Here is a 23,459-nt window from a genome sequence, read left to right as displayed (position 1 = left end):
AAACTAAATCAAGCATGCTATATAGAAATTGTAGTCAATAGCATCATTACACCCATTCAGTGTAACAACCATGTAATTACTGAACATAATTTTTCATGCAGGCCTGCATAGTCAGAACATCATAAAGTAATAGGTTCTAAATTAGTCATGACTCTAACACTCACTAACAGCTGGGCCAGTAACGTAAAGATATGAAAATTATGGATCAAAATTCAACTCATAAAAATAATTACTAGTAGTTTACGAAAGACTGACTTACACAGTCAAAACCTCCAATTTAACTAAAATCTCTAACTTAATAACTTAACTCACTATTAGGGTTATAGCCTAAATACACCAGGCACGGACACAGTGCGACACATCTGCTGCATCAGAGCGCGTCCATTATAATCAGCTGAAAATGCTACACTGACTACGGAAGCTGCATGCATTCACGTGGGCATTGCACTACTGATCTCTATTTTTACAAGACTGGTCCATTTTTTTTCTCTACATACCACTGCATGACTTTCCGACAGGTAAAACACATCTGGCACGCAACCACAGGATAAACAGACAGTGTCGGTGTAGCAGGCAAAAACAGTTGGTTTAGCAGGCAAAAAAACTCGCCTCCCCCACCTATGTGATGCATTATGTCTTTGCCTGGTATATTTTAAGGGTTAGGATCATTATTAGTATGATTTTAGTCTGTGTATTAACACTTGAGTGTCCGCTTAGCCATGCAGTTGTAGCAGCCAGTTTTTCATTGCCAAATGATACTGACTTTGTCAGCATGACTGTTACTGAACACTTGGTCATTACAAAGGTATTTGTAATGACCATTGTAATGTAATGTTTTATATGGAACACATGAAAGTCAGTCTTAGTTCTGCCTGCTGAACTTAACTGGCAATATTTCCACACAGAGGTAATCAGTGGTAACCAGAAGTGAGGAACTGATGAGAGCATTGGAGAATTCAGTGGGTCCAAAGGCGCTTCGATCGACGGCCACTCAGCAGCCTGCCACTGTCAACATATGGGCAGATGGCCTGAGAGGCTCCCGTGATCTACAGTTTCACTGTAAATCTACCACTCTAAATCACCACTCACTCCCTGGCCCACCTCCCATCTCATGTCGCCACAAGCACACTTGGACTCTGGCTGGCTTGTCTCTGTACAGCCGCTGACACACAACCCGATGGTCGACAAGCAGACGGTCGGCTGTCAGCCCTTGTTGGGCCTTCTGTGGCTGACAACTGTCTCTAGTTTGTGTCTGTCTGTAAAATGCGTACTGCTTTCTAATCGGCTCTTCAGTATAAGCAAATCAGAAGAGGAAAAACAGAAATCCAGTTGTGTTATATTCTGCTAACTAGCTACCAAGCTAGCTACCTGGAAAGAGCTGGCGGAGAGACCGAGCCAGCTGCAACCTCTCATCAGGTATATTTTTAATTGGTTTAATGAAACCATTTGAACAGATTCAGAATGGCGCAAAAATGGAGGACAAAGCTACACATTTCTTATCTTTCCACGATACTGAGGATTCCAGTTTACTTTTTTAAGGCTACTGCCACCTCCTGGCATAAATAATCATGTCCTCTCAAGCAGCTGCAAAACATGTGTGCCTACTGACTATCAACCGCTGTCAGTTGAATGTGTTCATGGATAACTTTTAGCAGCTGTGTCCTGGGCCTAAGCTGTGAAAACTGAACATTAATAATGCCAGCAGATTTGCTACCCCGCTAACAGTTGGATTGATATCTAAAGTGAAAAAAGGTTGTCATATTGCAGCTGATGAGTCTGACTTCATTATCATCTTCACTACCAGGCACATGCACAGAGGAAGTAGCTGTGGTGAAAAGTGTATTGTAATTAAAATCCAGTGTTTGCAGAGAGAAATAATGGGGAGCAAAGGACCTTGTATCAGCTACTCTCTCCCGTAAGTGCTGAAACAACAGGCCATATGCCCCAAAGCAGCACACAAAACAGTGTAACAGCCAAGTTGTTAATGGCAAGGGAATAGAGCTTGTATGAATGCACCTTACACAACTATGGGCCCATAGAAACATGACTGGGTTCCATTCAGGTCCATGGAACAACAGATGGTATGATGGGGGTTCCTCCTGTTGTTCATGGAAGCTGCTTTGTGTGTTACAAATAATGTAATACTTTTTTCCAGATGAAAACCAAAGGGTAAAAGTGCTGTGGCATTTCCAGTTTTCTTCAGCTGGTTTGTATGTATGCCTGTGCACATATATGTGCATGCATACACACACAAAAACAAACACAGTCTTACACATATCCTTATCCTCTCTGACCTGTCACACTACATTTACATAGAAGCCATTGACTTCAAAGTGTCCGTATGGGTTACCAAGGTAACCTGGTCTGCATTATTCAACAGCTAAGCCTGGTTTAGATGTGAACATAGGCCTGGATGTGTCCCTCAGAGTACATGAGGGTTACTAATACACTATGATGTGCCAAGCAAAAGACAACAAAAACAAAAAGGGAAAAAATACAATATGCAATCTCACAAGGCAAACTGTTAGCTTTAAATTGTGACAGTGACATGTTTCCTTGATTCGTTGTTATGTGAAACCATAGTGAATGCATTACATGCATACTGATGATATACATGCCCACACCCAACAGCTAGGAAATACTCAGCATGCTTATCAGTGTTTTGTAAGAACACAGACTAAAGTGCCATCATTGATGCTAAAGTACCATCAAACGCACAAATAAATTCCATCACTTGTTCCAATACATCAGGTAAATAGATAAACTACATTTGTTTTTAAATGGGGGTAGAGAATATTAAAGATGCCTGACAGCTGTGTGGTGGAAGTATATTACCATGCTCCATCATATTTATTACCTGCACTGTTGAGGCACTTTAAGTGCCACAAATAAATCCTGCTCTTTCGAGGTTTGGTAAGGGCAAAAAAACATACCATCAGTGCTTATAGTGGGTTCACGATGCAAGCTTGTCTCATTGTCTGTATGCCATAGTCACTTTCCCAAAAGCTCTTCATGTCCTTGAGTCCTTCAGAAAGAGATGTACACCCCTCCCACTCTCCCTCCATCTATCCATCCTTCGTTTCCTCTCCCTCTACCCATCCATCCTGCCTTCCCTCTGCTACCCCGACCCAACCCCCTCTCAACATGTGCTACAGCACCATAGTGGCCAGGACTCGATGTTTCAGCATGCCACAGACAGACAGAGCATTACAGCACGGCTGAGCTTATCTATTGGCTCCGTGCCACTGTTGGCCCAGCCCTCGGAGGAAGTGTGGGTGTTCTGATTGGTCACAGGGGGATTGGGGCTTGTATCAGCTTGTCCTCTGGCTGATCTGTTGGACTGGTCCCAGCTCTTAGAGAAGTGGACACTAGGATGGCTGCTGGGATTGGGGGATGTTTCAATAAAGTCCCTCTGCATGCTACAGCAAAGTTGAGCACAGCCCGTGGGCTCCTGTTACTAGTCACATCTTTAATAGTTGGCTCCTTAAGCCTGTTATGTAGTATCAAATGTAAGCAGCTGCATTATTGATGACAATTCTAATTGAACAGAGACTATTAGGAGAGATATGGGTAAATGCAAAAAACAAAAACAAAAAACAAAAAAACAAAGCAAAAACAAATATGCAACAAGATCAAGCTATCTTGCCGAGACTATTTTACAACATTATCCAAGGTAAGGATATTGCCCTCCCATTGTGGGCTATGGAAGCCTACTGAGACATTGGCTCACAGAACTAAATAAGAGCAGCTCATCTGGATTCCAAAGGTTACTTGGACATATCTCTGTGATCACTTATCTTTTAATGAATTACAGCGGAGCACTTATCCCCTCTCCTTTGACCAAGCTTATCGTCTCTACCATCCTACCATCAGGAATTAGCCTATATTACTGTATAAAGAGGGCACAGTCATATACACAGCAGATAAATACACAAAAACTAACAGTTCAAACAGTGATGTGTCATCCCTCCGAGTTTTTGCCCTGCGACGAGACCAACATTATAATGTTCTGTGCTGTTCTAATGTGTAAGATTGTGTGTGTCTAGTCTGCATGTGAACATATGGCAACATGGAGGAAGTCATACATTGTCCTTATCAAACATAACACCTTCCCTGTCACCTCACTTAACTTTATCGACAGTGTCGTTGCACCCGTCTGTCCTCTCCTGTATTTACTTGTGCAGTCAGGGAAACAGACAGTTCCTAATAATAACAGCATAATTCAGCAGAGGCATAAGAGCATAACCTGTGTAGAAATGTGCATGCATAAGCAGAGGTATTTATCTGAATGTCCAATTGCACGTGCATTACCATGAGCAATAATTTGCAAATATGAAGGGGTATAGGTGTGTGTATTTGCACACATACGCGCCGGTGTGTAGGTATTTGTGTAGTTTGTGAGTCACTTAACAGCAGCATGTGGTACCAGAAAGGCACAGTAAAAGATCAGAGGCAGGAGAGGCAGAGGAACTTCCCCTGCAGTGAGGCTGGAGGGAACAATGGGCTGCTGGATCAGAGCCTAACTGCCACCGGCTTCCCCCTTCAGCACCCAGGTAGGCTGGCCCATTCATAAATCACTTTTATTCCGGCTAGCGCTCAACAGCCTCGCCCCTTCAAATGATTTGGAGAGGGGGGGGGGGTGGCCAGAAGAGATGGTATGGGAGAGGGAGGAGAGAGGAACTGACAAGGGAGTGATAAAGTAAGTAGGAAGAGGAGCCAGGCTGATGGAAGAGGAGCATGGAGATTTACTCAAAAAAAAAAAAAAAAAAAAAAGAAGCACAAACTGGACTCATTAGAAGTAACTCTAATCCCTCTATGATGCTGACTGGTGGACGGGCACGCAGAGAGGAGGAATTAAGACAGGCTGAAAGACTGGCCAAGACTTCAGCAGCAAGCTGGAAGCTCAAAGACAGGGGGGGTGGGTGTGGGGGGGCTTCAGCACCATCTGAAGTCACCAGAATTCCCTATATTAAACAGTCCATTCTGTCTTTCAGGTTGGAGGGGCGGCCCGCCTCGCAATTCAGAGAAATGGCAGAGATGAGCTTGTGTCAGGCTTGCTTATCATATAAAAGGCTTAAATTATCCACCTGTATAATTAGTTCTCGGCTTTGCTGAGAATTCAAGTGACTTGTGCAATGATTTCAGGTAGGCCAACTCATTAACTTTCAAATATTCATAATTCTGCAATAATAATAGGAAAAGTATAGCTTCAAATATATACTGTTAAACAACTGTTACTATGTAAAAAAAAAAAAAAAAAAAGGTGACCCTAAATCATATATATATTAGGGGTGTTTTCCACAACACATGTGGACTATACAAAGCAGCGTTGGGACATACAAATAGTTGATATGTCCTAATCCTTTTTTTTTTTTTTTTTTTTTGAAATGGAGATACCAGTTTTAGGCAGGACACACAGGGAAAATAACCCGTCCCACCCCTTTATCCAGTGAAACAAAGCACATCCATTAGTGCCCCCTTTTCTTATTGATCGATTAACTGCTCAGCTAAACATTCAGCCCCATACTATTCATCATGGAGGGAGGATGTAAGCCATGCTGCTGGGTTTCAGGGGCAGATGAGATGTCAGGCTGTAATTGAGATTAAACTGGTGGGCTAGGTGGTTCGAACAGGCAGGGCGGAGACCCAGAGAGGGGATACACACAAAATACATGAGAATTATCAATGGAGATTGTTGTAGGGCAGAAAAAGTTTAACTCAACCCACTATGTACAAGTATAAACACAGCACACAGATTTGGGCCACTTCAATCTGTACTGTGTAAATGTAATCCATTTTTGGCCTACAGGTGACACAGATCTTTTGTTTTTAATAGTTTTGCAATTATTTAATAATCTCACCTTTGTGTCTGTCAATCTAAAAACGTCCACCACAAATTTCCATATTTTCTCCTGTGAGTTTTTTTTTGTTTTTGGCATTTGACGACCTGTTCTTAGGACTTTGGATAAGTATGCAATATTTTGGTATTTGTATTTTTTTTTCTTTGTGTATTCCACTGAAATGTGTTATTGTGTCACACACACAAAGAAAAAAAGCATCATTTGCCTTCGTTTGAGTTTAATGTATTTTATATATGGCTCCTGGCAAAAAGAAACTGAAAAAAAAAGAAACTAAAATCTATTTAATTATAAAGTTTGTGTGAATGTTATATAAAAACAACAACAATATTATCAGTGTGATGGTGTGCCTTATTAAATTAACTAGAGTGACCAGCCAAAATTAGGCTGTCTCACAAATATGACTTCATTTGTGCAAATGCTGGTCATGGTAATGTCTATTCATCCTGATGAATATGGGTCACTTTTCAAACACAGATGGCCACAGTTAAGTCAAACACACATCTGAGCAAAAACCTGGAATTTGGCATAAAGGTCTACAATGAAATCATAGCCACAGTTCAAATGCTTATGCACATTGGTGTGCAGGAACCTGTGCACATAGGCAATTGTGTAAAGTGAGTGTGAATATGCACCACAGTGGCATGAATGTGTGAGGAAATTATGGCTAGCTGGAAAGTTATGGCTGGTCTAATTTTAAGTGGTCTGCAAAAGTGGAGACTGCAGGACCCCGATAACAGGTGGACATTCACAGCTGCCATTTTCACTGTTGCAATTCTGCACTTTCATTGGCCATGTAAGGTCAAGTTTTGAGCAGACACATTAGCCTGGAATCCATTTCACCTGGCAAATGGTCAATTCTTGTAATAAGATAATGTAATCGAATGGCTATAAATTGCAGTGACAATACATTAATTGAATTGCATACTTAAATCTATTCAGAATTCTCTCTGCCCATAAAAAGGCTTGGGATATAATCGTGAGTGTGGGAAGTATGCCAATAAGCATGTTAAAAGGCATATCAAATCATCCACCAGAGAATTACATGAAGACGTTATCCTGTCTGATGAAAGTACACTTTCCTGAATGTTGCTGCTGTAGTCGAGGTGTTTGCGGGCACGCTCTCCTCATTACAGCGAAAATGCCATAGTCAGGTTTCCATATGATTACTTAAAAGAGGACATAACAGCATATTGGTGTGGGGCGCCCCAGTAGTTCACCAGATAAGAGCCCGTGCCACTTGTTAAGGCTGAATCCTGATCGCAGCATTCGTGGGTTCAAATCTGACCTCAGGCCATTTGCTGCGTATCATCCCCCCCTCTCCCCTGCCTTTCCTGTCCCTCTCTACTGTGACTGTCAAATAAAGCAGAAATGCCAAAAAAAAAAAATCTTTAAAATAAATAAATAAATAAATAAAAATGAATATTGGTGTACAAAACATTAGCATACACATCCTGGGGCATTTTGCAGTTATAATGCAGGTGGGGTGGGCAAAAGGGACTTGTGCACTGTCATTAAGGTATAAGAGGAGGAGAGGAGGAGAGTGAAAAAGAGAGAGGGCACAGAGGACATTTCTGGCGTACAGTATAGATGTGCCCCGTGATGAGACCAACTAATTAAACAGATTCTTCAGTGGCCGTGCCTCGGGAAAGCTTGAAAAAGACACTTGAAAATTAATGAGAGCTCAAAAAGGAGAGAAAGCGGCCAAAACTCCTCAGTGCCTCAGAGGTGAGGCTGCCACTTGTCTCACTCTGCACTGCCAAAAAGACAAAAAAAGGAAAACAACAGTATTTTATTTTTTTTTCTGTCTAACACTCTCCTTGCTTCTTTCCACTACACACCCTCTACTCCTCTATTTCTGAAATACACAGTTATTGTAAATAGAGAGCTGAGCAGACGGAGGCTCTACCATAAGCAGTGTGTTCCAGCTCTATTTAAAAAGAGGAGAGAGAGGGTGGGGGTGGGGGTTGCAGGGGGGTTCAAAAGGACATAGAGTATGGGGGGTGGGTGGGGTGGTAGCAGAGACAGTGGTGGTGGTGGATGTAAAACAGGGGAGGGGGTTAAGAATCAAGAATATACAAGTGGAATCATGAGAGACCACTTTATTTGGAGCTACTAAAAATAGCACAGCAAATGGCAGCGGGGGCTAGCCAGGCTAACGCTCCTCTCTCCTTCCAGGCCGGTGGAATCGATAGGCAGAGAGCCGTAGGGGAGGCTTCCCGGAGCCTGTGGCCAACAGCTGCTGGGGAAGGGGATGGGGGGGGGGTTGGTGGGGGTGAGGCAAGGAGAGCAGCGGAGAGGAGTAGAGTGGAGTGAAGCGGAGCAGGAACTATTTTTTGCACTGCTTGACTAAATATGGTCAGGGAGGTGGTGAGACAAGACACAGGAGCAGCCCAGCAACAGGGGCCGACGCATGTTTCAAATGCTTGGCTACCCACAAAGTGCTAACCGTTTAGCTTAGCTCTCTGCACCACAGGAAGGGTAGCCACTGGCTGGTTGGCCTCTTGTCCCTCATTTGCTGGAACTGTGTGCTGCATGCGCGCTCTCTGCCCTCCCAGCAGCATTAGCATCTTCTCCTCTTGATCTTCTCTCAATAAAAAGGTGACCCTTTCAGTGCACTGTTAAGAATGAGCAAATTACATATCAATTTGCACCGTCAAGTATGGGAACTCTGGACACCAAAAATATCTGTTCTGTGACAACAGTAATCAAGTTTGTACAGATCGCAAGGGGCTATTAAAAGTACAGCTGTCTGCTACCACAGAGGCACAGCCACCTTTTTTTAAATACCTCTTTCACAATTTTGCTATCAAACATTCAGTAAACTCACTCTTCTAAGCTGCTGTATAAAGTTCCACTGAATAATAAAAGCGCATTTTAGGAGCAGGATAAAGCTCTGGGGCTATGTGTGCGTGTGTTGTCGGAATAAGAAAAAGGCAGGGTGGGAGGATGGTTGCTACACTTTCTGCCTCCTCCACCGACCAGGGCATCCTCCCAGCTCTCTCCCTCAGAATGCACATGATGGAGAGGAGACTGCTGCAGAGTTTTTCTCCCCCTCCTTCTCTCCCTCCTCTCTTTCTGCCTCCCTTTTTCAAACAGCAGCTCCTCATGTCAGCTCAACGTCTTCCCCTTCTAAAGGTATGGCTTGTGTTTGTGTGGGAATGTGCGTGCATGCGTGTGTGTGTGTCTGTGTGTGTGTGTGTGTGCTTTCTCTCCTTTCCCCCTCCTCCCCTCCCTGACTCTGGCACTCAACCCGCCACCCACCAACCCCTCCCCCCAATCAGAGAAGCTGATTCAGCGAGTCAGGCATGCACCCAGCACTCACGATGGCTGCAGCAGCTGGAGCGCTCTCTAGGTCATTATAGCTCTCTTCACTACGGGAAGAGGAGGGGAGGAGAGGAGGAGCAGCCCAGATAAGAAACTGATCTGACAGGTAATATATGCTCTTCCTTTGCTTTCGGACAGGAGTTTACCCCTGACGGGCCCTGACGTCTCCCGTCCTGTCTCTTCCCTCTTTCTTCTTTGGACGCGATCAGTTATTAACCGCATGGCTTGCCTGCGAGTCGTGTAGTCGGAAGGGGGAGTGGAATGTACTGTTCTGCAGCAGCAGCAGCAGCAGCAGCACTGGGACAGAACTTAACCAGAACACCTTTGGGCTTTTTTTCCTCCTTTCCCATATTTGTTCCTCTGGTCTTAGAAGAGGGGAAGAGAAAAAAACGCTGTACATAAAAAAAAGTCTGGAGAGGAAGAAAGAGGATGCAGGTGGAGGTGGAACAGGGAACAGAGAGGCTGGGGAGCTGCTGTGGTCCACATGGATTTTAGCCTTGCTTTTTGCACTCTCCACTCTATCTCTCTCATCTTGTTCGTTCTCCCTCCCTCTCTTTCTCTCTCTCTCTCTCTCTCTCTCGTGTTCCTGGCACTGGCCGGACATGCTGCAGCAGCAGAGCTCTTTGCCTCATTAGGCTTCACGGTTGCAGCTCTGCCGCTATCTAATGACGGACTCGTTAACTCAAACCCGCACTGGTGTGGAGAGACATTCCCTTCTGCACAATTTGCCCTCTGCGTCGGACACCTTCCAAGCTTTTTTTTTTTTCCTGGTCATTACTAAAGGATACAATAATTAATGGGACTTTCTAAATGTTGTCTTTTTCTTTTCCTCACCTTTTTGGTTCTTTCTTAAACCAGTCCATGTCTGAACAAAAGTGAGGGGTGGGGGAGGTCACAGCCGCTCTTAATTGATAGGAGGTAAGTTTGAGGATATGTCGCACTTTTACGCCTGAGGATGGCCGATTGGGGCAGAAGGATGGAACGTGGCTATCAGAGGGATGACGAAGCATCAGAATAACGAACAGCGGGCGGGCCAGGAGTTCAAAACAGGAGAAAAAGCGGATTGACGGCGCACAGCTGTGAGAAGTGTATTAACACAGATGTGGGGGGAGGAAGGTGAGGGTGGGTGGGAGGGGATATTGGGCAGCAACGGTTGGCTGAGTAGATGTGTGTCACTGGCTGAACCCATAGCACTTAGGGTAGTAACCCAGTTTCTTTTCTCTCTGTCTGTGTAACGGTCCGCTATAGGCTAGGCAGGGCATGCAGGGCACAGTACTGCAGTGCTATTGCCCAAACAAGAGCAGACACAACGACCACCAAGCTCGCTCACTTGTTCACATTCTCCAACCTCCAGCCCACTGTTGGTGGAGAGGAATTTCACCCCCTCTCTCTCCTGTTTGCTCACCCTCTCGGGTGGCTGTGACATTTCCTAAATGGGACGTCACACCTTTAGGACCAGGCTCATCCACCTGCCCAACCCTATCTCTGTGCTGAGAACAACTGTCACCTCTGGTTCAACCTCCCCTCATTGCTATTCTAAACCTTTCTCCTCCAAAACACATTGCACCACTTTTTTGCCACTTACACAGTTCCACGCCACCCATTCTCCAAAAATCACCTCACAACTAACCTCTCTAGTTCATTTTCTCATTAAACACATTGCCTAAGCGTTTAGCCTGCTATCTGGCAAAGCAGGGTTGGGGGCAGTGTTGACTTGTGGAATGTGTTGGTCTGGAGCAAAGATTCATTAGAGACTTACTGAACATTTCACGCCACCATGCAAATGGTTATTGATCTATTCCACTCACTCTCCAATAGAACAGCTGCTCTCACTGTAAACACAGACAGGTGAGGCGATATCAGGGGAAAAGAAGTGAGAAAAAAATGCAGCAAAAATAGTGATACTGTTTTTGGGGGGAGAGAGAGAGAGAGAGAGAGAGAGAGAAAGAGAGAGGGAAAGAGAGAGAGATACAGGGGAGGGAAGGGGGGTGAGCAGTGTACCCAGGACCAATCCACAAGTGCTGAGTGGGCATTAGCGCCTGCATGTGACCTATGGCCTGCCTCTGCGCCTAAAGCCCAAATCCTGCTCACAATAGCTTCCTGTTCCACTTGGATCACCCTCGTTTTCAAACATCAGCAAGCGCTCTAGCAGGCCACTGGGGACGTCGCTGACACAGGAGAGACATATGAGGGACAGATGAGAGGGAGGTACATACTGGTGAATGTGATAGGGTGGAAAGGGAGAAGGGTAGAGATAGCGGGGGAGATATTAAAGGAGTGAGAGAGAGATGGTTGTGGTGAGGGAGAAAGATTTAGGCAAGTGGGAGGGGAAGAAGCCAGAATATGTAGTATGTCAGTAGGCCATTAAGCTTGTAGGTGCACCCCTGCTCCCAGGACACAGCAGCTGATCCTCATACAAGACAAGGTGTCCAACGGGGCATGCAACAACAAGGACGTTCTACCAAGGAGAAAACTCTTCCTTTCTTTGCTGCTTTTGCCCAACCCCTAAATCCACCTCCTCCCCATTTTTTTTCTGGAAGAAGAAAAGGACCACCTTCTAACTGCTAAAAAAAGGGAGGAGGAAGAGAGCAGCACCCAAGCCGTATTCCTCCCCCTGATCCTCATGGTTTCTCCCAGTTCTCTGGAGGACAGCAGGGGTCATTGGGACTGTCGGCTATGGTATGGACTGCAACACTTCTGATATGTTCGGGGGGGCGGGGGGACTGGTGGTTCAGCCTTACATGGCAACTAGAGGAAGAGAGCGTTGAACTGAATTTACACTCAAAGTCACCTTACGGTGCAGACTGCCTTACTTGGGAGGGAGTACGGTGAGGAAAAATGTTCTACTCCTAACTTCCCTGACCTTGCTGAGAGGTGAGAAAATGTCATATCTGAGATTACCTCCTTGGTGTACATACTTCTTTATGTGCCCATATGAACATATGATAGCTATGGAATGTAAAGAAGTATGTATTCTTGGTGAGGTGCAAGTCCTCGCATTAGGAAAATGATGTTGGGCAGCACTGTCTGAGGATATATCTCATGCTATGGAGATTGTTAATGTGGCTGCAATCATGGTGTGAGTGAAAATAGCAAGCAGAGTGGAGAGAGGGGGAGAGAGAGTCTGTGAATGTGAGTGGTAGGGCTCATACATTAGCTATACTGTCTCTGGGCAGCCTCACTGCAGCAATAATCGCTGTAGGGAACTTACTGCTTTCTCAAACTGCCTTGGCCAATAAAAATCTCTTATCTAAGATATGCCAACAATTCTTTGGACAATTATGAAGGTTAATTTAAAAAGATAGCAATCATATGTTTGGGCTTGCTCTGATTAAGTGACAGTGGTGTGAATTCAGCGTACCACCTCCACCAACTAAAGGGCTAACAGTCGCCCTGCGACATCGCCATATGAACAGGGCCTCCTTTCATTATTGGGTGGTTTTACTGCAATACAGCCCTTGAAATGCGGCCAGCTGCAACTTATCCCCAACTTCAGCAAGTAGAGTGGTATGCTAGAGCTGCCCCTGACCATTAATAACATAATCTTCCAGTCGTCCCACATGGCTCAGGCAGAAGAAAGAAGGTGAACTGGGCAAAAACTCTGCCATCTTTGCTGGCATTTTTTTCACATGCAACTGAAAGAGCAGGAGAGAGTTGCTGAGGAGGCAGATCAGAGAGGCACTGAGGCCGCTGCTGCCACAAGCTGGCTCTACCCCAGTGCTGTATCATATGGCTGCTGTGTTAACCATCCTGTGTGTCTAACTATGACCCCCCCCCTCCCTTTATGCCCCAACCCTCATCCCCATCCCCACCCCCCGTCAACCCAGCTGCCCCATACTCCCCTCCCTGCTTCCCCTGATTCCTGCTCTCATTGTTCACGTTTGCTATGCTTGCCAAATGCTTTGCTGGGCCGCATGGCAGTCAGATTAGGCCATCGAAAAGTGACAATGCAGGATCAGGGTCAACTCTGGCCTGTCAGCTGATTCCAATTGTAGACTGCTTCAAACAAATAAAGGCAACAGAACAGGGACAGAGGGGGAGAGAGAGAGAGAGAGAGAGAGAGAGGGAGAGAGAGAGACAGAGCGAGGGGGGTGGTGGGGAGCTGTTTGCATGGCCAGCTATTCATATCTAGCACTTTCACCTATTCTAATACCTTTTGCTCCCTCTCTGTGCCCACCGCTGCATCATGGACATGGACCTTTAGATTTACTGGTTAGCTTGAGGTGTTTTCCCTTATTGCATCTTGAACCCAGATTGGGGATTAAAAATTGAAAAAAAAAAAAGAAAAAGAAAAAAAAAAAACACATCACAACAATTAATGGAAGCAAATACCATGTCTGGGAAATGCAATAATTATTTGATGTATGGATAGACAAATTGGCTAATTACGGGCTCAACAACATTGAATTTACATTTACATTAATGATTTTGCTTACTACTGGCAAACCTTACAAGGCTGATCTCCGAAATGCCAAACCTAAAAGAGCAATCTATACAAAACCATTCCTTCATCAAACCAGCTTTCTTCAGCTAAATAGCAACATTGTTTCATAGAGACCGCAGTGTGTCCGCACCTATAAAATGCCTACTACGTAAGTGCACACCAGTGCAGGGCAGTAATGAAAAGGTGTATGCATGCCACTTTAGTGCGACAACACTTTTCTAATGAAATACTCCACACTCGATTAAGAGTTTGATTAACTGATTAATATGCGAAGTGTTGCGACAACTTACTCAATTTGCTGTAGATGAGAGAAAACATGTAAGCTTAGGCTAGATGCTTAAAGGATGACAGCCCGCAATCCTGTTTCACTGACATCTGGGGAAATGTTAAAAAAAAAAAAAAAAAAAACATAATCAGAAAGAAATGGGGTTGGTAACCTACGCATCCCTTTCCAACTTTCCATTTTTTGCTTCAGTAAAGTCATATTTGATGCATGAAGACTAAAATGGAGGAAGCACTCAAGTTTTTCACTAAGCTGAAGGGAAAAGGCCTAAGCTTGAAGGCAGACCTTACAATAATTTTACCTCACAGTGCACGTATTTGTAAAGGTTAACTGTTAATATTTCTTCAACAGTTGCTAAATGGGATTAAGAAGTTGATAAAACTCAGCTTGGAAACAGAAAAACTTTACAGACAACTAAGAAAAGGCTGCCTCAGTGGACCCCAAAATACAAAATTGAGCCCTATTTCTGAAAACATTCGGGAGGAGAGCTCTGAGGGAAGCTGTCTTTTCAGGTTTTAGCCTTTTTCCCCCACTTAGACCCATATGCATGTGTCTCTCTGTTTGTCTGACTGGCTCTCTTTTCCATCAAGACATCACCGGTGTGTCTGTGTACGCACATGTGTGTGTAGTTGGTAAGGGGTAGGGGGGGTCATGGCATGCACTTAGTGTTCCTCCTAGGCCCTCAATAGCACTGACCTGCTGTCTGAGTGACACACACAGCAGATGCTGACATTATCAAATGCTCAGTGCCTGTCGTCTCCTCTGCTTTTGCCCTGTTATGGCCAGTAGACGAGGTGAGCAGCCTGACCACCTGACTCTGCTCTGAGAGACTGTGTGTGTGTGTGTGTGTGTGTGTGTGTGTGTGTGTGTGTGTAAGAGAACAAGCATGTGTGTGTATGTTACAAATAGACCTGCCTCTGGTGTGCCATATCAATCTGGCCCTGTGTTGACCTCCAGCCTGTCTACAAGCAGTTCCATATATCCCTCAGCTGTCGCTGGCCAGTCTGAGAAACTCACTTTTACGTTGGCACAAAAAAAGAGTCAATAATCATAAAAGCTGACTCCGCTTCAAATTCTTCTCACAAAATGGTGCCAAAGAAACATTAGCAATGATTAAATAGAAAGCAATGAAGGCCAAAAAAAGAAAACAAAAAAAAAAAGCATACAACAAAACAAGCCATAAACTGCATTATTTTACTGTGTATGAATGCAAAGAGATATAAAACAATCTGCCTTCAGTCACTGCTCATATTGTACCATCTAAAAATCAGTCTCTGGGACTTAAATGACTGTTCTAAATTAATGTTGTGACTTGACACCCCAGAGTGCTGCTGCAGGAGTGCGAGTGAGAGAGATTGTGTGAGTGCACGTCTGCATTTGTCTGTTGGCCGTCTTGGTGACCGGAGTGGCAGTGTGCTTGCAGCAGGGCCCATCTGTCAGAGCCTGTAATTGCTACATGACTCCAGGACATTTGACTCAAGTGCACCACCACAGATTATTATTATCCTTTTCTCAGAGAACAATTTTTCTCACTCTCTGGGAGGGGGGCGAGAGGAAAACTTAAAAGATAGCAACAAGGATAAATAGGCTGGTAGGAGTGCAGTAAAGGAGGGAGTTCGGTAGCGCTGATCAACTGCAGCTGTGTTGCTGGCATGGTGGTCTGTGGCATGTCGTGTGCTACCTGTGTGTCACAAAGAGTGGGCTCAAGTGAACAAGCAAAGAGAGAAAGAGAGAGTGTGATAGTTTGTACATTTCAGCAAGCGGGTGGACGCAGTCTGATGAGCCGAACCTCAGCTTTTGATGATGTTCAAATGTTGCGTGTTCTGTCCTTGCTCACAGTGTCATTTTATTGGCTCTGTTGGACGAAAACTATATTGCGGCAGAGCCTCAGAGTACTTCACTAACAGTTCCTATCTCTGTCTCTGAAAATGGTGACTCCACAATGCTTTGCTAAAGCTGGTAAAATGGAACCAAATCACCTCTTGAATGGATTTGGTCCCCTTCAACCAGCTGTAGCTATGCTTTGATGACTGCGGGAGCTCCCTTTTCTGCGATGCCTTCAACACAATCTCTGTCATGACCAGCAGGGCATGCCATGATGATGACTAGCCTGTGACTTTCCCCTATCTACAACATCTGGAGTGTTCATTGATTAAGTGTCATGTTTCATGATAAAACCTGTCTCTTTTTTTGACCAATAAAAAATACCAATCCTAGCTTAAAACCTCTGGTATGGTCCCCTTTTCTGACTGAGTGTTGCCTGTCTGCCCCCAAGAGACTGATATCAAAGCCTTTTTTTTTTTTTTTTTTTTAAAGAAATAGCAGGGGGTAAACGCATCATACACACTATTTCAGAAACACAGCACTCACATGTCTGTATGAGAATGTACATCTGTCTAGCTAAGACATTTAAACTGACTGTCATTAGATAATAACAGTCAATTACACTGTAGTGGAGGCAGGGGGCAAAAACAAAGGAGACAGCCAGTGGAGCACAGCGGGGTACAATGGAATTGTAAAAAGGAGATGTGAGGAAGAATTAAGTGCAAGGGAAAGAGGGAGCTAGTTGCAGTTGTATGGTTAAACACACATGCGCACACACTCTCTCGCTTCTCCCCTGTCCTGGAGCCTTCCGCAGCGAGGATGGACAAAGAGGGGTAGATGAGAGCCAGATGTTCTGGAGGACAGGAGCTGAACGAACAAATCACAGGAGCAGACCCCTCATAGGCAGTTAAAGCATCACACACTCATTCGCTGATGTCGCAGAACAGGCAGGCAGATCAAACTAGACCCCCATCGCACCGCGTCCCCTGCCCTCCCTTTGTTTTTGGTCCCTCTCCATCCCTCTGTGCCTTCCTAATTTGGCTTACAATTAAGCCTATGTCAAAGTGACCCACTCGCTTCGTCAGACAACATAAATCATAACTATGCAACATAACAATATTCCTACTTCAAAGGGTGAGTTATAATCAAAATGTATAGTAATTCATTATTCTAATCAATGTACAAAGGTGAGTGGGCAATAAAATCAAACAAAAGCAGATAAGACATTAAATGTTTGGTTTTTGTAATGTTCGAATCATCTTCAAAAATATATTCCGGATTCTTTCTTGGAAGAAAATGAAGTCTGCATTAGACCAATACCCAAGACCAGTGTTTTCTCCGTATATATTTAGCTGTGGTGCACCACCACCAATCTTCACCACCTCAAGAGAAAATCTGAAATTAAATATAACCATAATTATTTATCTTATCTTAAACTAAAGTAAGTGTAGCTGGGATGTTCCTAAACAGTGACAGTTAAGGGACAAAACTAGAATTACCACCCAAAGCACCACAGCTGCATAAAATTACAGTAAACAGTAAACATTACAGTAAACACTCCCTGTGACAACCTATGTCGGTAATGTAAAAGGATCTAGGCTATACAATCACAGTAGCCCAACCCAGCCTTTACAATCCACCTAATCTGAGGGAGAGAGAGAGATGATGATAAATACTTAATTCCACCATTATCAGTGATGGCCAACAGTGGAATGCAGCGGTAAGCCCCCATAAACGCAAACATTTGACCCATTTCACACAGTTGCCTCTCAACAGGCCCACAACACTATTTTCAATCTAATTATGATCCCTGTTACAACCACTGCTATTACGACACTGCCTATTAGTTCTAGCAGAGCGAACCATTACATAGGGAATACTTGTCGGCATTTCAGAACGTTGTATGAACACGATCGGTGTCCACCGTACCCCTAGGTGAGGTGATTACCATATAAGCCCGTCCTGTACGTCGCTGCATTAAAAGAAGGCTGGGCGCTGTATTAAAGAGAGGTAGGTGGGCAAATATTAAAAGAGGGTGACATGTAAAAGGGTGCAGACCGCTGCTGCAGAGCTTGTTTGGAGCCCATTTATGAGTCATGGGCTATTAATCGTATTGTTTACAATGCTGTAGCAGCTACTGGCCTCAAGAAACCCAAGGGAGAGACACAGGGACAAGCCAGGCTCCTCTCGCAGGAGGGAGGTGCAGTAAACACACCCAGACAGAAGACATGTTATGGATGTCCGAGGAAAACCTTTTCCAAACTTGTTACCATTGGTTATTCCATCACTTTCCATTTACTAGCAACTGTAAAACTTAACAACTGGGTCTAATTTATGAGGAATTGCATTTACACAAGTGTGTGCGCGCGTGTGTATTGATGTGTTTGTGTGTGTGTGTGGTGTAATGAACAGGGTGATATATAGTTAGGCTCCCAGATTACTGGGCACCCCTGCTGGCGGAGTTGATTTGTCTCAGTGTTTGAGACTCCACATGGCCAGATTCATCTGTCACCTACAGGGTTCCTCCTCTCTGTCCTCCTCCATCTTCTTTCCACCACTGGAAGACCCACCCGCGCTCTTACAATGCCCAGTGACGTTACACACACACACCCACATACCCACACACCCACACACACAAACGCCAGGGACTCTGAACCACTCTCTGCTTGGTTCCAAAACTGTAGCACTTGATGTTGATAGCTTACATCTCTTAGGTAGAGAAAGTGTAGCAGAACATACACAAGTTTTTTTTTTTTTTTTCATTTCACAGGCAGACTTGGCTTAGGAAGGCTTTTTCAACTGTATACCAGAAAATTCTGAGCAATGACTCAGTCTAAATTTGAGAGGGAGAAGTGGATGCAATTATGAGCTTATGAAATAATTAACAATTATGAAATGACAACAGCAGTCATCATCCAGCCATCAAGATAGGTCCAGCTTCATACACTTGCATCGAGGGATTTCACACTTCTGCTGAACCAAGCACCTCTTCATGGCACTTTCTAGCTATATGATTCCACGGCAGGACTTCCTTAAAGCACTCAATCGAAACAACCGCCTCTCCACTAAGAAACACATAGTCAAAGTATTTTCAGTTCAACCTAGGGAGAGATTTTCGAGGGGTTTTAGGACTTGGGTCGAGTCTAGAGGACTGTCTCTGCGATATTGCAGGAGCTCAAGCGTGAAATAAAAGTAAATGGCCAGAATGGAGAAGGTGACATATATCTTCGTTTCTCTGAAGGCAAGGGGACAGAGCACGGGCTGAGGCGAGCAGCACACTCACACGTGCAACGCGACAGGGGCCCTGCGATAGGAAATACTGACTCCAGTGCTTTTCATCTCTGAGTCAATAACAAACTGAGGCCTGTGATATTACACACAAGAGGGTGCTATGTAAGTCCTAAGGGTCACCAGCTTCCAAATCACTTCTACACTGAATTCCACTCTTCACATACACACAGAGATTCATATAAAACCATTACTATTACTGGGCTGTGAAAACGATGCATTCAATACATTATGAAGCACGGGCTGATTGCAGCCCAGATTATTGTCTAACAGGCTATCTTCCAGGGTGCTGGTTGGTGAGAGCATGCAGGGGCTTTAGACAGGCTATTCTGCAGACTGTGCCAGAGGTGTAGGGCTAGGTCTGGCTGGGCTTGTGGCAGGTGGCAGGTGCTCCACAGCCCTCTGACCCCAATTCCATTTGTCCTCGTGCCAAAAGAATGTGTGCCAATAAAGGGGAATGAAATTTGGCATGGGACAAACACACACACAGATACACAGAGCAAGTGGGTGCAAGCATGCATACACACACACACACACACACACACGCACAAACTCACGCACACACCAAGAGCTCAGCTTGGAGGCAGCTGTTGACTTTTCTAAAAACCACTCCAGAGTCTATAATCCCGACCCTATAACACCAGTGTCCATCACCTTAAGAGGCCCTGGATGATCAACCTGATACAGACAGCAGTCTCTCTGAGCCATCCTTAATATTCTCATGGTTCAGAGACCAGAATAAACCCATCACAGAGTGGAGCAGTAACCAGGTGCAGCCAGAAATATCTGTGGCCAAGGACAAGGCTGCCGCTGCTATGCAGGCCAGCCACTTCAGGCTAGCCTCTGCTAACAACACAGAGCGACAGACCACCGTAACAGCAAAAAAGAAACAACTAATGAACTTCAAGGGCTATTAGTTACATGGCAAAAAAAATCACAATATGACAGATGCTTTCAGGGCCTCAAAGGTAGTGTAATGTCAATTTGAGTCCATACCATCTGTTGGGGAGATGGATAAAGCCTGCTTCAAAATTCAATGAACGTCAAACTGCATTGAGGACCAAAAATAGATCTAAATCGAACATTAATGTCAAATGTGAGTGCTGAAAAAAAAATGGCACTCATCTCCCATGACCTTTTGGGGTCTCACATCAGCAAAAAAATTAAATGAATATTTGGCATGGACAATTGGCATTTAACTACTTTTGAATTTTAAATGGAATCTGTGTGGAGGAATTCCAAATGATTATCCATACAATGTTGCCCTTTGATTACATTTTGATACTTTTTCAAGCTGGCTCTGCAGCTGCAAGCAGCAAAATAAAAAAGTGGTAAAAACACACATTTTTTAGACAAATGATTTTTAATTGTCCCTAAGAAAATGCAAATTCTAAGGCTTTGGAGTTGTGAAAATATATTTTGCTTCTTTTATTATTATTATTTTTTTTAATGGTAGAGCTATGTGAGAGAAACACATGAAGGCACACTCTGAGCTGATAATCAGCTGTCACTCACTCTGCAACCTATTGATCTCTCTCAAATGGCAATAAGAATTTTTTGAACTGATGAATGCTGTTCAGTCAGAAATTACATCTTGCTAGCTTATTAGACAGCATTAGAGTAGGGCAAAGAGGAATATGTTAGGCTGTTATGGAGCTTTATTAAAATTTGTGAAACTTTGCCTCTAATAACCTAGAGAATCCTGCAGGTAAGTCATAATATACAGGCTTTCTGCATATTTTTCATATTCAGGATTCCATACTTTTTTCAAGGCCTTAATATCTTGACTGAATTTAGTTTTGTTTGAATTTGATATGTGCTGATAATGGTCTGCATAGGCCCTATCATTCTACGACTAGAGAAAATTCTTCACAACAAATAAAAATCTGTGAAATGAGCACACATTGTCAGACATTGTACTTTAACAGACTTTTGAGACCTGCACAAAAATCTTGCGCTTGTTTATGATACTTATTGACTTGGGTTAGTGTCTCTCTCAGTTCACTTCTTTAAGCGACAATGTCAGTCATTCCCACAGAGAATGATTAAGTAATTAAGAGTAACAGATTAGTGCCTCTGGCAATGAACTGTTGTTAAAAGCAGAAGTTGTGATTGTGTGGTTATTGTATGCGACAAGAACTAAAAAACAGTCTTGCTTCATGAAATGAGTCACACAAACAGTTTTGGATTTTCAGAACTTTCATGTTGGTTGGTAATAATGCGGATTATTTCTTACCCTTGTGATGATATTGGGGGGTGGCACTGCTATATTTTGACATCTAACATTTATAAAAAACTACACAGAGACTGAATGAAACACAAGTTGTATTGGACTATGACTTATGTTTAATTATCTGCCTTTCAGGAACAATATCTTGGATGCCACTGATCAGATTTTCACAAAATTTTTGTGATAATGCATCTCACTGCTCCATTTCAGTCTACTTTTACAATGCACTCACTGGCCCAAAGAGGGACTGCATCATTCAATGGGCAAAAAGTGTTTACTATATCAACTGTTGTTATCATATGGTTTACTATTTTAACTTTTCAAAAGGCATTATGTCTCCAAAATGTGTGAATGTGATAAACTGTCTCCTAATTCTATTTTCCTGTGGGTTTGGCCAATAAGTGGGGCTGAGAATAACAGAACAAAAATAAGAATTTTGAGATACTATTCACCTCTTAAGACCAAATAAGCCTAGTAATAAACCAAATAACACATGTAATGACAATGTTTGTGGTACCTACCAGTACATTCTTTAACAGCCTTAGTGCCTGGCTATCATCTGTTAACCAAATGTGTGAATAATAGAAATGTGCAAAGTGTCTACACTAATATCTAACAGTTAGGAATGTCTGGATCTAATCTAGGTTTCACTGGAAATAGGAGGCAGCCATTGTTTTTTTTGTTTGTTTTTTTCTTTTAATTTGGAAGAATTCTGTCCCCACAGATTCCATCTAATCATTTCCTGGGTCCCTGGGAGAACATCAAGCAGAAGTAACAGCTGGCAGTGGCAGGAGTGTGCCTCATACCTGGGGTTTCCTCGCAGGGCAGCGTGATGCAGGGCATTAAAGCCGTTGTTGTTGGTGATTGTAACGTCGGCACCAGCCTCCAGCAGCACTGAAAGCATGTCGTCTCTCTTCTTGCTGATGGCATCGTGCAGAGGTGTGTCTCCCTCTGAATCCTGCAGGGTGGGACTTCCTGTCATTTACTGTCACTCAGTAATTCAAACCATCTAGATCATGTCAAGTCTCTTTAATGATCTCTTTATTACAATAATAAATATATCTCCATAGGAGATTCTGCATGAATCAATGCACCAGAGACCGATCCTTAAGGGGGGGGTCAAGTATAAGCTGGATTGCTATATAAATTAGCTACATTTCTAAAATGTCACATGCCATTTCTGAATGGGGGAATAAAGAAAAAAAATGATACCTGGAGGCTGGGGTGGCAGCCAAAATCCAGCAAGGTTTTGACCACCTGTAGGTGGCCCTTATTCACAGCGATGTGTAGTGGTGTCTGTCTGCGCTTGTTCCTGGCGTTCAGGTCAGCCCCACCCCTCTGTAGCACCTCAATGACGGAGCCCTCATCACCAAAGGCTGCATGGTGCACCGCCCGGTCTCCATCTTTGTCCTGAAGACAGTGATCAACCAGGAAAGACTCACAGCTGATACTCTGAATGGATTTCCCCACTTTTTCAAGTGATGAGTTTAGATGTATGAATGCCTGAACTTGATGATGATTCATATTATGTAATGAGTATTTAATGGCATGGAGGAATGGTAGGTATGATTGCTGAGGAAGGAAAAAATTGTTTTAACTATACAAACCTCAGCCTCCAGATCCACATTGTGTTTGAGCAGCAGTTTGAGCACATCCACGTGACCATTTTGACTGGCTGCCTGCATGGCAGTGTGTCCAGCACACTGCCCGTTCACCTGCAAAGAAGAGAAAAGCAAAGTGAGAAGGTGTGTGTATGTTTGTCAATGTCATGTTGCATGTGTTTAATTTATATCAACTGAGCTACATGTTCATGTGAAGCTCTGCCAGATTGGTTAACTGTATGTTTAAGTGTGCATGTGTGTGTGTGTGTGTGTGTGTGTGTGTGTGTGTTTGTCTGTGCGCATGCACGCCTATGTGTTTCTTCACTAACTGCAGCACTGCAATAATTCAGAGCATAAATATTAATGCGGACTCCTCTGGGAGTCTTGAGACGTCTCTTGTCCTGGCGGGCGAATCACTTGGCCAGGCTCAGTGTGCTCAGCTTTAAGCAAATAATTCCACTGAAAGGCAGTAGGGCACCTGGCCAGCCTTCACCAAACTGACACACACACACACACACACACAAAACAAACTCATACACACACACTCTCTCTAACGGAAGACAGTATTGCAGTGCATTTGAGAGGCTAGACCTAACCAGTTCTT

The 23,459-nt window shown here is 43.9% G+C and overlaps 1 protein-coding gene across 6 annotated transcripts in view; it reads right to left on the bottom strand.

The window, feature by feature from the left end:
• Positions 1–23,459, bottom strand: part of mib1 (MIB E3 ubiquitin protein ligase 1) — a 61,171-nt gene that overhangs the window by 22,042 nt on the left and 15,670 nt on the right. For all 6 annotated transcript variants that reach the window (XM_030073707.1, XM_030073708.1, XM_030073712.1 and 3 more), the window contains exons 10-12: positions 22,862–22,969; positions 22,467–22,664; positions 22,061–22,212 (exon numbers count right to left, since the gene is read on the bottom strand). In XM_030073707.1, the coding sequence (XP_029929567.1) occupies positions 22,061–22,212; positions 22,467–22,664; positions 22,862–22,969 (458 nt within the window). The remainder of the gene's footprint in view (positions 1–22,060; positions 22,213–22,466; positions 22,665–22,861; positions 22,970–23,459) is intronic.

This window comes from Myripristis murdjan, chromosome 17, assembly GCF_902150065.1.
Source record: "Myripristis murdjan chromosome 17, fMyrMur1.1, whole genome shotgun sequence".
Lineage (NCBI taxonomy): Eukaryota > Metazoa > Chordata > Actinopteri > Holocentriformes > Holocentridae > Myripristis > Myripristis murdjan.
This window is presented reverse-complemented; position numbering and strand designations above follow the sequence as displayed.